The sequence below is a fragment of the Zootoca vivipara genome, chromosome 9 (genome assembly GCF_965207765.1).
Source record: "Zootoca vivipara chromosome 9, rZooViv2.hap1.1, whole genome shotgun sequence".
Lineage (NCBI taxonomy): Eukaryota > Metazoa > Chordata > Lepidosauria > Squamata > Lacertidae > Zootoca > Zootoca vivipara.
In genome coordinates, this window is record NC_142592.1 from 66,699,786 (window position 1) to 66,716,084 (window position 16,299).

At 49.4% G+C, this 16,299-nt stretch overlaps 1 protein-coding gene across 1 annotated transcript in view; it reads left to right on the plus strand.

Annotated features, from left to right (window-relative positions):
• The window catches only part of LOC118091532 (uncharacterized), a 183,929-nt gene that overhangs the window by 4,285 nt on the left and 163,345 nt on the right, over nt 1–16,299 (plus strand). The window contains exon 2 of the mRNA XM_088651913.1: nt 12,537–12,679. Within this exon, the coding sequence (XP_088508039.1) occupies nt 12,601–12,679 (79 nt within the window). The 5' untranslated portion in view covers nt 12,537–12,600. The remainder of the gene's footprint in view (nt 1–12,536; nt 12,680–16,299) is intronic.

Genomic DNA, 16,299 nt, shown 5'->3' on the forward strand with positions numbered 1-16,299 from the left:
CCAAGAATGTAGACTCGTCTCCCCAAACCTCACCCACCTTGTATGGGTATCGCCGAATTCCACCTGCTGCAAATTGGGAATGTTCTGCTGCTGGGCCTAAATTTCATTGCCTCTCACATAACCAGGGCCGTCTTAAGCATATCCGGCGCCGTGGTGCAAAGATCCCTCCCTCCCGCGCCCGCCCCCCCTCCCCGGCAACTCCAAAACAAGGAAGGGGGTGGTAGAAAATGTCCTCTGCCTCTCCCACCGCCCCGATCCCCAGTGTGGTGGCGACGATCAAACAGGAAAATGTGCTGGCAGACATGCTCTCCAGCGTTGGGGCGCCCGAGTAGGCAGCCCGGGAAGGCTGTGTGCCGCCTTTCTGCAAGAGGAAGCTGTCTTCACGCAACTTCCATCCTAAGCCTCTGTGGGGATCGCTCTCCTCCTACGGAGGCTTGGGAAGGAAGCTGCATGCCCGCCAGCCATATAGTTGGTGGGGCACAGCTGGCAGGCATGCAGGGAAAGGGGAGGCTGCTGGCAAAGCCGCGAAGCTCGCCCACTCGCTAGGGCGCCCCTGAGAGGCTGGCGCCCTGGCGCAACGAACCACTAAGACCAATGGGAAAGACGGCTCTGCACACAACACTAGATCTCACACAGACATCCCATGAAGCTAAATGTTGGGGAAGGTAACAAGAAAATACAACTTCACTTAGTTAAACTGTGGAACTCCCTCCCACAGGAGGCAGGGATGTTCATCAACCTAGATGGCTTTCAAAGAGGGTGAGGGAAATTCATGGAGGATAAGGCTATCAAGGAACATAAGAAGAGCCTGCTGGATGAGGCCAGTGGCCCATCTGGTCCAGCATCCTGTTCTCACAGTGGCCAACCAGATGCCACAAATGGGAAACCTGCAAGCAGGATTCGAACACAAGAGCCCTCTCTCCTCACTCCATGGTCTCCAGCAAGTGGTGCTGGCAAGGGCTGATGGGAGTTGTAGTCCAAAACATCTGGGGGGCATTCAGGTAGGCAAAGGTAGGCTTATAGAGCTTGATTCTCCTCCTTGATCTTATGAAGAAATGCAGAGTGGGTGCTTTCTCGTGAGTAGGGGATGTTGGAGAATGAAAACAGACAAAGGAGTGGAAATTGCTTTCCCTGCTCATTTGTCTCGTGTCCAGAACAGAAATTAATCCAGTAAATACGACCAGTTGCTTTCAAGAATTGATGCCATCGCATAGCCCTGCCTTTCATAGTATTTCTTTTGCATTGAAATGACCGTGAATAATATAAGGACAACGTAATTGACATCACTTGTTGGCATCTATTTGTCTTGAGACACAACAGAGTATGCCTCTAGGGCATTAGCAGCCCCGAAGTGACTTCCTGGGCAGTGTGTCTGGAGGTCCTAGGCTGTCTAGACCAGTGTTTCCCAACCTTGGGTCTCCAGCTGTTTTCGGACTACAATTCCCATCATCCCTGACCACTGGTCTTGCTAACTAGGGATGATGGGAGTTGTAGTCCAAAAACAGTTGGAGACCCAAGGTTGGGAAACACTGGTCTAGACAACAAGACCCTGATCTCGGCCTCGCTGATGTGGTCCAAAAGAAAGCAGAGCAAGACGTTTGGCACCAGCTTGGCTGCAGGAGTTGCCGGAAAGAGGCGTACAAGGTGCCATCCAACCTTCTTAGGGACTCAATTCTGGATTTGTGTAGAGTTTACTCTTTTCTTCTCCCAAATATACATATTCCACAAGGCAGAGGAGATTTAGGAGCAGACTTTCCCTTCTACCCCTCCCCTTACACCCCTTTATGTAACTAATTATGTGAATTCAAAAATCACATAAGGAATCTCATTTCTCCGCAGCGGACAAGGTAGTTTGGGAGATGTCGCTTTGCAGGGGGTTCAGGGCCGTATTTAGGTTAGATGTGGCCCTAAGCTACTGAAGGTAATGGGGCCCTTTATATGTCCACCTGTCCTTTGTCAACAACAAACTGTCACTGTTTTTTTGGTGTGTTGAATATATGCTGTCTGGTAATTTATGGATGTTGCCATCCAACCAGTCCATGCAGAATGAAGGCACCACTGTATAGTGGTAATTTGTTCTGCGAGTCGCTTTGTCTAGCGAGATTTTTCGTCTTGCGGAGCACGGTTTGCCGCGGCAAACAAACAAACAAAAACCCACCGAAAACCTTCGCCTTGCGAAGCTCGGCCATAGAAAACTTCGTCTTGCGAAGCACCGAAAACATTGCAAGACGCTTTCGAGTTTTTCATTGCACAAGGCATTCGTCTTGCGAGGTACCACTGTATATAAGGTAAAGGTAAAGGGACCCCTGACCATTAGGTCCAGTCGTGACCGACTCTGGGGTTGCGGCGCTCATCTCGCATTATTGGCCAAGGGAGCCGGCGTATAGCTTCCAGGTCATGTGGCCAGCATGACAAAGCCGCTTCTGGCAAACCAGAGCAGCACATGGAAACGCCGTTTACCTTCCCGCTGTAGCGGTTCCTATTTATCTACTTGCATTTTGACGTGCTTTCGAACTGCTAGGTTAGCAGGAACGACTGTATATAGAAAGGAGCAAACCAGTGACATTTTAGGGAGCAGGTTAGAAGGTGGAGCCCATGACTAACATCATAGGAGCCTACACAACACAAAACACTGTTGCTTTATGTAGGTTTTATTTTATTTGTTTTTTATCTTATATTTTGGAAATTTACATCCAGTGGTTTTTTTCCTTTAAGTTTTTTTGGGGGCCCCAAGAGAGTGGGGCCCTAAGCTATAGCTTATTTAGCTTATATGTAAATCCGGCACTGGGGGGGGGGGATTGAACCAGATGACTCTAGAATTCTATGATTCTATGGTGGAGGACGAACCGCAGCAGAACGGAAACTGTGCTGCATGCATTGAGTACAGGGCAGAACAGAAAATGCCTTCTCGCATCCGTACAGCCAGCCCAACATCCCCAGCAACGTCAAACAGTGCATTTACCAGTGTGCCAAGGACAGGGCCTCTTTAAAAGCTGTTCTGTGGTGCCAACTGGGGCATATCTCCCAGGATAGGGGAGAAGGGGGTGTGGACACCCCCTCCCCGAAATCTGGAATCTTGCCCTGTCTGTTTGAGAGCTGCGTTGCTAATTTCCTCCAGCCTCGCTTTCCAAATATGTCTTTCCAAGATTCTGCCCTGGCTTGTTCCAGCTGTTTAGCCTGGATGGGTGCCAAAAGTCATTCTTCTCCAGATAAAACAGCAGAAAGGGCTCTTTGTGCATTTGAACGGCATATTAAGAAAAGGTGAGATCGGTCTTTCCAAAGCTGAAAACACTCTCATTCAAGGCACATTCAACAGAGCCCAGGCTTAATCCTGTGCCTGGCAATCAGCGAAAGGGGACAAATTTATGAATGGCCGACGCGGCTTTCTGCAGAAGCCCATATTTTGCTCTGTATCGACAAGGCTGGCACTGGGAGAGAAGGCCTTGAGTGGGAACATCTGGGAAATGGCATCCTTGAGAGCTGTTTGCTAATGTGTGAAGTGGGTCGCTGATTGAATAGAGGCCTCCCGGATTTGTTAGATTGGAAACAAATTTGAAAATGAATGAAGGGGGGGGGGACGCGCGACGCTATGATCACAGCTGGCAGCGTTGTATGGGTGTGCAAAGAAATGGGTAGGTAAAGAAAACCAATCTCTGCTTTGGCCAATGAGTTTCAGGTGTGTGTGGCGGGGGCCGGGGGGGGGGGGCGACTGAGCAGAAATGCCCCCTTGTCACTTCATCATTAAGTTGGGGAAGAGGTTTCAGGAAGTGAATAAAAAGTGGAATGAAAGCTCTCACACTGGTGCTCTTGGCAAGTGGCTGCAGATCACACCCACCCACACCCTGCCGCTGTGGCACAGAATAACAGAATTGTAGAATTGGAAGGGACCCCCAAGAGTCATCTAGTCCAACCCCCTGCAGTGCAGGAATTGCAATCAAATAATTCCTGACAGATGGCCAACCAATGAAAGGAGAGTCCCCCACGTTCCATGGAAGTCCATTCCACTGTCAAACTGTCTGAAACTAGCTGCTTCTTATGTCCTTTAGGATGGCAGGGAGAGAGGTCTTCCCCGAACACAGGGTATTATTAGAACTCTTGTTCCCCTCCCGCTGCTGCTCATTCCAGCGCAGGATCCAAGCAGGCAGCCCAGAAACCAGCTCGGGGCAAATCTGTGCATGATCACATCCTCTCAGCAAACGCGGCTGTCAGCTTGAGTGAGTGGAAATGTCATTTTTACAATCGACCCCGGAGCCACGATTCAAGCGATTCTATCCGACTTAGTTATTAGCTTTCACTCTCCAGTGTAAAAAAGAAACAAAACAAAACCCTTGCACGGGATTTGCCGGGCCTGGGATTCAGGCTTGGTCTGCTCAAAAGCTGGGAGAGAATATTCTGGCGGATTTTGCGGCTGCCACACCCCCTCGATTTTCTCCCCAGGCAAATGTTCCACAGGTGTTCCCGCTGACGAAAGTGTGCACCTGGTTTGCAAACAAGATGGCGGCCTGTCGCAGCCTGTGCGTAACTCTAGACTTTTGTCTCTGGATTCCAGGCGCCAGCTTTCGCCTACCTGGTACTGGCTGGGGCTGAGGGGAGTTGTAGTCCAAAACATCTGGAAGGCACCAGCTTGGTGAAAGCCGCTCTAAACACAGCTGATAAGGAAGACCCGGCTATCAATGGCTCCTAGCCAGAGTGACTGCGGACACTATCAGAGACACCATGTCTCTGAATGCCACTGGTTGAGAATCGCAGATGGGGAGATTTCTGCTGCTGCTTTCAACACCTGCTATTGGGATTCATAGAATAGAATAGAATTTCATAGAATCATAGAGTTGGAAGAGACCACAAGGGCCATCCAGTCCAACCCCCTGCCAAGCAGGAAACACCATCAAAGCATTCTTGACATATGCCTGTCAAGCCTCTGCTTAAAGACCTCCAAAGAAGGAGACTCCACCACACTCCTTGGCAGCAAATTCCACTGCCGAACAGCTCTTACTGTCAGGAAGTTCTTCCTAATGTTTAGGTGGAATCTTCTTTCTTGTAGTTTGAATCCATTGCTCCGTGTCCGCTTCTCTGGAGCAGCAGAAAACAACCTTTCTCCCTCCTCTATATGACATCCTTTCATATATTTGAACATGGCTATCATATCACCCCTTAACCTTCTCTTCCCCAGGCTAAACATACCCAGCTCCCTAAGTCGTTCCTCATAAGGCATCGTTTCCAGGCCTTTGACCATTTTGGTTGCCCTCTTCTGGACACGTTCCAGCTTGTCAGTATCCTTCTTGAACTGTGGTGCCCAGAACTGGACACAGTACTCCAGGTGAGGTCTGACCAGAGCAGAATACAGTGGTACTATTACTTCCCTAGATCTAGATGCTATACTATTGATGCAGCCCAGAATTGCATTGACTTTTTTAGCTGCTGCATCACACTGTTGACTAATGTCAAGTTTGTGGTCTACCAAGACTCGTAGATCCTTTTCACATGTACTGCTCTCAAGCCAGGTGTCACCCATCCTGTATTTGTGCCTTTCATTTTTTTTGTAAAGTGTAGTACTTTACATTTCTCCTTGTTAAAATTCATCTTGTTTGCTTTGGCCCAGTTGTCTAATCTGTTAAGGTCATTTTGAAGTGTGATCCTGTCCTCTGGGGTATTCCTGCTGGGATATCTGGTTAGCCACAGAGAACCGAGTGTTAGACTAGGTGGGGGTCTTTGTCCTGATCTAGCAGGACAAATTCAGCACTTTTGGACTAAGCCTTGGGATTTAGGTAGGCTTGTGGTTCCTTCTTTTTAAGAGTAATGGCACAAAATGTTTGAAAACAGTCTTAACACTACCAACGGGCTGTCTGTAAGGAAGCCGTCCAAGGTCAGGATATTCAGCAAGGTACAACAGAGCTGCCTTGCGGGATATATTTGGGAGAAGGAAAGGCGGACGAGTAAATCCTTCTGGCAACTCCTGCAGCCAAGCTGGTGCCAAAAGTCTCACTCTGCTTCAGGGGTGTAGGAAGATAGGGGCGGTGGGGGCGGGCCGCCCCGAGCGGTGGGCTCCAAGGGGCGCCATCGCGGGCGCCCACTCCACCCCCAAAATGCGCGCCCTGCCCCTAGAACGTGTGTCACGCCCCTCTGGGAGGCGCGCCCTACCCCGGAACGCACACCCCGCCCCCAGAACGCACACCCCACCCCTCTGGGAGGCGTGCCCTGCCCCTCCGGGAGGCAATCCCCGTCCCCAGAACGGGCACCAGCCCCGCCTCCGCCACTGCTCTGCTTTCCTTTGGACCACATCAGCCACGCCGAGATGGGGGTCTTGTCTAGAGACAGCCCTGGACCTCCAGACACACCACCCAAGCTTCCACCCCGATGAGGTCACTTTGGTGCTGCTAGTGCAGCAAAAAATAATGTGGGAAGCAGGAGTTACGAGTGAGCGGTCTCTGCAGCCACAGCAGCCGCTGTGATTCTCCAGCAGTTTGGCTTCGCCCCCAGAGGCACGCTACGTTGTCCCTCGAGGCAGACGGATGCCAACAAATCTCTTCTGGAGTTTCTGCCAGCCCTCCAGAGAAGTTATTTCGGGATAGGGGAGAGGGAAAGGAGGCTTTGCTGAGCAAGCAGAGGTTGCTGAGCAAAACAGAACAGCTTGGTTGGATGCAGCCCATTGCACCAGGGGGAACTGCTTTGCAAGTATGCACTTAATCGGTAATATTAACATACTTCCAGAGAAGTTTCCACTAAGATGCAGATGAATTTTCACGAGGATTAAAAAATCTTAAGCTTGCACTTAAGACCTGGAAAGCGAGAGAAGCTGAAATGGATAAATTTGCCCATCTCTACCAAGTCCAGTTCTATGAACAAGCTAAACTCTTCTCTCTCTCTTTTTTTTATAATAATTTTTATTGATTTTTATACAAACAAGACAGACAAAACATACAATGTAGACTCTGTCCCTTCATTTTCCCTCCACCCACAAGTCCACTTCTGCCACCAGTAGAACCCGTGGGCGTTGAGAATCAAAGGGGTCCATTATAGGCTGGGTTTGACCTCCCCCCTCCCTCCTCCCCCCTCATCCCCTCCCTGCCACTGAGAGGACAGGGATGGAGGAGCTCTGAGGATTGGTTTTCCCCCAGCTGTTTCTTCAACACAACAATCAGATTAACAATAAAACAACAAAAATAAAAATAAAATAAAAATATATATAAATTCCCAATTCTTATTTTCTTAACATTGTAATTGTGACTTCCTCGATTCTCTTCCTCCTTGTTTTCCATACTTCTCTAATTAATTATGGCGGGTTTTCTATTCTAATTCAAAATCTTATTCTGATATTAACTTAATCCTCCTCCTTCTTCATGCTGCCCCCCCACGAGTCCCCTCCTGCCACAAGAGGAACCCGCAGGGCACAGCACTTCAAAGGTTCCATTTTTGTGTCTGAGTTTCCCTCCACCCCCTCCTCTCCCCTCAGAGCACCTCCTGCCACTGGGTGCCTCCGAGCAAAGAGAGGAAGACAGGCAGCTCTCTACCCAAACACCAAACACAAAAATATTACTACTAATCTAGAATTTATTTCCTCAACCATTCTTCTAGCTCCCTCCAGAAAACTCAGTTTTTATATACTATCACATCTCTAATCAAAATCTTAACCTTAAACTTTAAAACACTCTCCTTCCCCTCTCCCGATACTTTCCCCCCCAATTGGATCAGCATTTCCTTTAACAAGCCAAGATTTCAGAAACCGTTGTTCAGCAACCAAAAAAACCTTTTAACTAAAATTCTCACCCCACACCAGTTCTTTCCCACTTCCAACTCCAGGCCCTTGTTCCCCCCTCCCCCTGCCTTTCCCATCCCTCAATGACACCACTCCACATTTCAGTCCCTCCAGGCTCCTCATTTCCATTGATCTTCATTTCACTTTGCTTCTCATTATCGTCCTCTTCTTCCTTTTCAAGTCCTTGTTTTGCATCATCCAAAACATATTTTTTATGGTCCGAATCACTTATGCTTTGCTTCTCATTATCGTCCTCTTCTTCCTTTTCAAGTCCTTGTTTTGCATCATCCAAAACATATTTTTTATGGTCCGGTGTTTTTGCGGGGAGTCTGCTCGCTCTGCGGACTTCCCCCCCCCCTCCGCGATGCCAGGGACTTCGGAGCGCGAAGTCCCTGCGTCCTATTCCGCCAGCACGACGGACCGGAAGCCCAAGCTAAACTCTTCTCAAAACTTGAGAATATTTGCACCATCGCTGGATTAATGCCGCATTGCTGCTATCCTCCTTTTGGCTGAAAGAGAGATTTGGTGTTCAGTCACGATGCCTTATGAGGAACGGCTTAGGGAGCTGGGTATGTTTAGCCTGGAGAAGAGAAGGTTAAGGGGTGATATGATAGCCATGTTCAAATATATGAAAGGATGTCATATGGAGGAGGGAGAAAGATTGTTTTCTGCTGCTCCAGAGAAGCGGACACGGAGCAATGGATTCAAACTTCAAGAAAGAAGATTCCACCTAAACATTAGGAAGAACTTCCTGACAGTAAGAGCTGTTCGGCAGTGGAATTTGCTACCAAGGAGTGTGATGGAGTCTCCTTCTTTGGAGGTCTTCCAGGTGGCGCGGTGGTTAAACCACTGAGCCTAGGGCTTGCTGATCAGAAGGCCGGCGGTTCGAATCCCTGCGACGGGGTAAGCTCCCGTTCCTCGGTCCCAGCTCCTGCCAACCTAGCAGTTTGAAAGCACGTCAAAATGCAAGTAGATAAATAGGTACCGCTACAGTGGGAAGGTAAACGGTGTTTCCGTGTGCTGCTCTGGTTCGCCAGAAGCGGCTTTGTCATGCTGGCCACATGACCTGGAAGCTATACGCCGGCTCCCTCGGCCAATAATGCAAGATGAGCGCGCAACCCCAGAGTCGGTCACGACTGGACCGAATGGTCAAGGGTCCCTTTACCTTTACCTTTTTAAGCAGAGGCTTGACAGGCATATGTCAAGAATGCTTTGATGGTGTTTCCTGCTTGGCAGGGGGTTGGACTGGATGGCCCTTGTGGTCTCTTCCAACTCTATGATTCTATGTTTCTATGGTTTGTTTTTTTAAAGAAATGTTTTTAATGAGTTTTCAACGAGTGTTTCTCAAATGCTAAAGATCTGGTTCTGTTCTCTCGCAGCTGACTTCACTTGGGAGAATATCGTACTCGAGCCAACATAACATTATATAGGGTGTCAGGGTGACTTTTGCAGAGCCCTATAAAAACAGAGGGAAAGCTGCCCCCAATAACCCTTTGCAAGGAGCAATAAAAGATCAAGGGCATTGCTCAGATGGCATCTGAAGCCCTTCTGTTTGTTGGAATGGTTCCCATTCCCCAATGGATTTTACTTTTTTCTTTCTTTCTTGCAACTCTTAAAATGCCCTTCCCTTTTGCCGCGATGGAAGCTGAAACAATAGAGGGTCCTTTGGCACCTTAAAGATTTATTACGGCATAAACTTTTGTGGGGCAGAGTTCGCTTTGTCATGCATGAAGTGGTCACCTGAGTGTGTGTGTGTGTGTGTGTGTGTGTGTGTGTGTGTGTGTGTGTGTATTATGAGTTCAGAAAGAAGAAAAACCGATGGTTTTATAAAATGAGTTCAAAGGAATAAGCAATGCAGGAGACATAAGAAGATCCAATCAGTATGGATATGATTCGGTTCCCACCAGTAGAGTCTGGTGATGCTGTGGCACTTAGCATCACTGCAGCTTACCAGGAGGGGGTGAGGTCTGCATGGTGCAAGCACACCAGCAGGAGCACCAGATTGGTTCCACCGGTGTGTTTGCACCGCACCAACCTCACCACCAATCAACCCTCCCCTTTCCAGTAGGCTACAGCAATGCCCCTGTTGGGAGGTCAGGTAAGGACCACTGCATTGCACCGCTGACCTCTACTGGTGATTAAGAGGCACAGCAATGTCCATATTGCAAGTTGGTGTGGAGAACCAGAGCTAAACGTGATCCTCCAAGTCTTCTCTATCCAGCACTCGCTTGGGACTTGCCCTGGGCCATGCTGCCAAGGGCACTTCCCAGCCAAAGGAATGCCCACGGCACATGGCCAGCTCTTTACTGCCAGAGATAACACAGTAGCATCTACAACTCTCGAGATCTAGGCACACCAATCTAATGACTGGGCAGCTATTCCCAGGTCTGTGGTGTATGGAGCAGGGGGCATGTCCCCTCCACCATAAGGTTACCAGATTTTTTTTTCAATGAATCCAGGGGCACTTAAATAAATAAATAAATACTACACATTTGGGACATTGATGCTACAGCGATGGCAGTGGCAGAGGGGTGGCCACCGCCTTGACCTCAATCGCCATGTTTCCCCTTCCTCCGAGGCTTCTATCTCCGTTCTCCATGAGCCTGGGCAGCCCCTGAGTTGTTGGTTCTTCGGTGGTGGTGGGGAAGCGGTGCGTGGTGGGTCAGGCATGGAAGGCGGAGAAGGAGGGCCGAGAGCGGTGGTGCTGGCGAGGGTTGGGCAGCGCGAAGCCTCCCTTCCCATCGGAGCAGCCCCACCCCAACTTCTACTTGCATGCAAGCAGGAGGGGGCGGGGATCTCTCAGGCAGCGCAATGCCTCCCTTCCCATCGGAGCATCGGGGCGGGGATCCCTCAGCTGGGAAGGGAGGCTTCACACTGTCTTTTGGAGCAGCCCCAATCCCATTCCTACTTGCGTGCAAGCAGGAGGGGGGCAGGGATCCCTCAGCTGGGAAGGGAGGCTTCCCGTTGCTTAACTGAGAGATCCCTGCCCCCTCCTGCTTGCACGCAAGTAGGAGTTGAGAGGCTGCTCCGATAGGCAGCATGAAGCCTCCCTTCACAGCTTAGTTGCTGGGGTCAGGGAAGGTGGAGGCAGCCCGGAAGCTGCATCTTAGAGTCCCTGCACCACCATCCTATGGGGACTTCCCAGCAGCTTCTGAAGCCAGCCAGAGCCAACTGCTCCGGGCTGCTGAGACTGCCGCTGTTGTGTTTCCCAGGGACATTAGATGAAATCCGGGGATGGAATTTGTCCAGGGACAGTCCCCGGGAAACAGATATGTCTGGTAACCCTACTCCACCAGTTTTTGTACCTTCCCTCGATGGTCTGCATGCATGCAGCCAGAGACTGTGCTTGTGTGGAAACTTCCTCTGCTCCTCCCTTTTTAATCCCCTCCTGGTTCTGGGGGACAGTGGTGTAGGAGAGGGTGGGGAAGAACGTGGACCTTCACTTCCTTGACCTGCTTCTTCCTCTTCTCCTGACCCATCCTGTTCTCCACCCTCCAACTCTGAAGCTCCCTCTGCCTCTTGCCTCCTGGCTGGTACAGTTCCCCACAAACCACTAGTCCCCTCTCCCAAATTAGACCCCAGCTCCCTTTCTCCCAGTGCACACTCAGCAGTGTCCCTGACACATGCCCCCTCACCAGTCTTGTTCCACCCTCTGGATCTCTTGCCAGGGCCGTCTTAAGCACCTCTGGCACCGTGGTGCGACGGATCCCTCCGGCGCCCCCCGGCGCCCCGCTTTCCAGCGCGATGGGCGGGCGGGCTCAGCACGCAGCACGGCTGCTGAGGGTGCTGCTGCGCGGCTGCGCGGCCGGCGCCCCCACTGGCAGGCTGGCGCCATGGCGCCCTGCGCCACCCAGCCTGGCCGTAAGGCCGGCCCTGCCTCTTGTGGAGGTGGCACATGAAGAAGGAGGAGGAGGCAGTGGCGGACAAAGACTTTTCGGGGCCTGGGGCAGCACAGTGGGTGTGCACCAGTGGGCAGGGCATCGCCCCACATAGCACGCATGCGCAGCTATGCCGCGCACGACACATGTGCAGGAAGTGCACGACACATGCGTGCTACGCAGCGGCTCTGCACATGTGTGCTACGCAACGGCTCCACACATGCGTGCTACGCAGCAGAGCCAAACTTCAGCGCCATACGGGGATGCTGTCGCCCAGGACCCTCCACTCGCGGCTGCAGCAGCTTCATCGCTGCAGAGGCTGCTGCAGCGTTGAGAATGTTTGCTGGCGGCTCTGCTGCGTAGCGGGACTCTCCGTGATGGCGGTTGCGCTGCGGAAGCAGCAGCCGTTGTCGGTGGAGGTGGGGAGAGGGGCGCTCCCCCCCAGAGTGGAGCCCAGGGAGCCCTGCCCCCATCGGACCCCCCTTGCTCAGTCCCTGGGAGGAGGAGGAGTTTGGATTTGATATCCCGCTTTATCACTACCTGGAGGAGTCTCAAAGCGGCTAAGAATCTCCTTTCCCTTCCTCCCCCACAACAAACACTCTGTGAGGTGAGTGAGGATGAGAGACTTCAGAGAAGTGTTACTAGCCCAAGATCACCCAGCAGCTGCATGTGGAGGAGCGGGGAAGTGAACCCAGTTCACCAGATTACAAGTCTACAGCTCTTAACCACTACACCACCCAGGGCGCAGGGTCCAGGTTGGTTCCAATGGGAAGATGTGATCCTTGAGGGGTCCTGAGCCGTTCAAGGCTTTATCGGTCTAAACAAGCACTTTGAATTGTGCCAGGAAACAGACCACTAGCCAGTAGGTGCTGTTGTAACGAACCCTCTTTTTTTTTCTGTTGCAGAAACTAGACTTTGCGGTCTTTCCAATGACGCCTCTGTCCCAAGAGCGGCTTCTATGGTAGGAAGATGAAAGCATCGTGTGTCGAGTTCCTCCTCCTACTGGCAGCTATTGTGGCCCAGTACAAAGCATCGACTCCGCCAGAAGGTATGCTCAGATCTCCTCAGGTGTGGCAGGCAAAGCAAAACGGACAGAATCGCCTATCCTTATCTGTGAGGTGCTGGTGTGTTCTCGGGGGGGGGGGTTATATTTGCTATGCGATTCCTTCCTCGGGGAGACTTGCTTGGTTCCCCCCACCCCAATCTCGCTGTATGGAAAAGTCTGGGGGATGCGGACCCAGCAACACGAGTCTTGGAGATAATGGAGATCAGCTTTTGCCCTGGACATTGCGTTGCATCCAAGTACGTTCTACACAGAGTAGAACTATTGAAGCTCATGAACCCAAGCCAGTGGTGCCCATTAATTTAAGGGGGTCTACTCTGAGTATCTCCAGCACTGGATTGTATTATTAGCCTTACTGATGGGTTGGATTTATTTATTTCAGGGGTTCTGTGGCAATCATTTTCATTGTAAACCGTGTCGTGCGCCTGCTGAGACGGTAGTCTAGAAATGGGAAGGAGGAATAATAGAATCATGGAATTGTGGAGTTGGAAGGGACTCAAGGATCTAATAATAATAATCATGTTGTTTAGTCGTTTAGTCGTGTCCGACTCTTTGTGACCCCATAGACCATAGTACGCCAGGCACTCCTGTCTTGCACTGCCTCCCGCAGTTTGGTCAGACTCATGTTCGTAGCTTCGAGAATACTGTCCAACCATCTCGTCCTCTGTCGTCCCCTTCTCCTTGTGCCCTCCATCTTTCCCAACATCAAGGTCTTTCCCAAGGATTCTTCTCTTCTCATGAGGTGGCCAAAGTATTGGAGCCTCAGCTTCACGATCTGTCCTTCCAGTGAGCACTCGGGGCTGATTTCCTTCAGAATGGATAGGTTTGATCTTCTTGCAGTCCATGGGACTCTCAAGAGTCTCCTCCAGCACCATAGATCAATGCCTTGTCGTGGCGAAGGGGCTTGAATAACTCAGAGAAGCTATGAGCTATGCCATGCAGGGCCACCCAAGATGGACAGGTCATAGTGGAGAGTTTTGACTAAAGGTGATCCACCTGGAGAAGGAACTGGCAAGCCACTCCAGTATCCCTGCCAAGAAAACTCCATGAACAAAGACAACAGGCATATAATAATAATAATAATAATAATAATAATAATAATAATAATAAATTATTATTATTATTATTATTATTATTATTATTATTATTATTATTATTATTATCCTGCCCATCTGTTAATAATAATAGTAATAATAAAGCAATAATACATCAAACCTTAAAAACTTCCCTAAACAGGGCTGCCTTCAGATGTCTTCTAAAAGTCAGACAGTTGTTTACAGTATTTCCTTGACATCTGATAGAAGGGCGTTCCACAGGGCAGGCGCCACTACAGAGAAGGCCCTCTCTCTGGTTCCCTGTAACCTCTACATCTCGGAGCTGGGTCTCGGATTCCGGGCTGAACGATGGGGGTGGAGACGCTCCTTCAGGTATACTGGGCTGAGGCCGTTTAGGGCTTTAAAGGTCAGCACCAACACTTGTCAAATCCCTTCCAAGGCAGGAATCATTTGTGACCTGCCTTGGATCAGGCCCACCAAGCTAAAGACCAAGGACCTGTTCCAAATAACCTGAGGCTCTCAGGCTCTCGCCTTTAATTCTGTTCTGCTTCCGGTGGTGGTGCCAAAGGATCGGCAGCTGCCTCCACCCCTCTTGCAAATGCATGGGGCACCCCTCCGCCCCTGAACTGGAATGGAGTAATTTAGGCCTTCGGAGCTTTAGTTGGGTGGGTAGAGATACGTTCCTCAACTCCCTACTTATGATTCCTAGCAACTGGCGCCCTGAAGCATTCAGAAGGCTGGACACCCAACAGGATGACCCTCGGACCCCACCCTCCCCAAAAAGGGTAACCACCCCTATTCCAGAGCACGCCTTTGAATTTTGGGACGCCTGTCAAAAGAGGGAAAGGGAAGCTTTGGCGGCCACTCCAGAACTCACACATATTAAATTCCAAACTGTCAATTAAGCCAATCTACTTGACTATAATGCTGTTTAATTCAGAGCCGGGAAGGGAGCCATAAATCAGTGCCGGCGAGTGTCCCTGCCAACCTTTTGATTTATGAAACTGGGTAATCTAAGAGGCGCGAGGAAATTCTCAAATAAAATCATATTCCCCCCTCATGATTAATATAGCTGTCTCAAGTTGGCATTTTTGTTGCAGGAGCGGGCCGGTCTACGGGGGCTTTAAAACCCACGATGCGATTCTTTGTGGCGCGGAACAAAATAGAGAATGGGTTGGAGGGGTTGGGGGTCCACGTGGATGAGCGTAGGGTTCCTTTTTCAGGCAGTTGTGACTCCTTTTTTTTTCTCTTTTCAAAATGTTTTTTATTTATTTCAATCTTTAAAACCATACAAAGGAATGAACAAACAATGAAGAAAAAGAAAAAAAAAAGGGAGGGAAGATTAGAGTAAGAAAAAGTGGTTGTATTTAGCATACCATGTCCTAGTCTATACACAAGTTATCTTCTCTACACAACCTGAATATAGGAAAAAAAAAACATACACAAAAAATGAATAAAAAATACATAAGTAGAAAAAAAAAACACAACGGTCTTCCAATCATGTCCTATACAATTTACATTAATCCATCTTATTATATACAAAAGGTTCACCTCTATTTTTCCTTTTATTTTCCAATAGGTTCAGTTCCAATCTGCTTTCATGATCATGTTGCTTTACTCATTGATATATAATCATCAAAAATCCTCCATTCCTCCTTTATTTTTTGTTTTGATTGTCCTCTAATTCTCCCAGTGACCCTGGCTAGCTGTGAATACTCCTTCATTAAAGTTTGCCAATCTGATATGTTGGGTGTGTTCTTATTTTTCCAGTTTCTAGCAATTAGGACCCTCGCAGCTACAATACCATACATAAGTAATATTCTATTTGCACTTTTTATTTCTTCTGGTATTATATTTAATAGGAACATTTCTGGTTTTTTTATAATCTTGCATTTCAACATTTTCTTTAATTCTTCGTAGATGTTGTTCCAATATTTGCTTATCTCAGCACATTTCCACCACATGTGCATTTGTGTTCCTATTTCCTTCTCACATCTCCAACAGTTTGGTGACTTGTTTTTATACATCTTGGCGAGTTTTTCAGGGGTCTGATACCACCTGTACATCATCTTTAAAATATTTTCCCGCAAATCATAACAGGCGGTAAATTTTATATCTTTTCTCCACAGCCTTTCCCATTGTTCTATAAGAATGTTGTGACCAAGGTCCTGGGCCCATTTTATCAGGCAGTTGTGACTCCTGCATTGCAGGGGGTTGGACTAGATGGCCCTTGGGGGTCCCTTCCAACTCCACAGCTCTATGATTCTATGATCTCCAAGTAGAGCTAAGGGTGGGGAGTGGGAACCCCCCCTTGAAATCTCAGAGAGCTGCTGCCAATCAGTGTAGACAACACTGAGTGAGATGGATCAATGGCCTGAGTCAGTATAAGGCAACTTTCTATGTTCCTCTTTGGAGAGGGTCCGTAGCTCAGGGGACGCAGCATCTGCTTTGCATGCAGAAGGTCCTAGGTTCAATTCCCAGCATCTCCAGGACGGGCTGGGGGTGACCTCTGCCTGAATCCCTGGAGAACCACTGCCGGTCAGTGTAGAC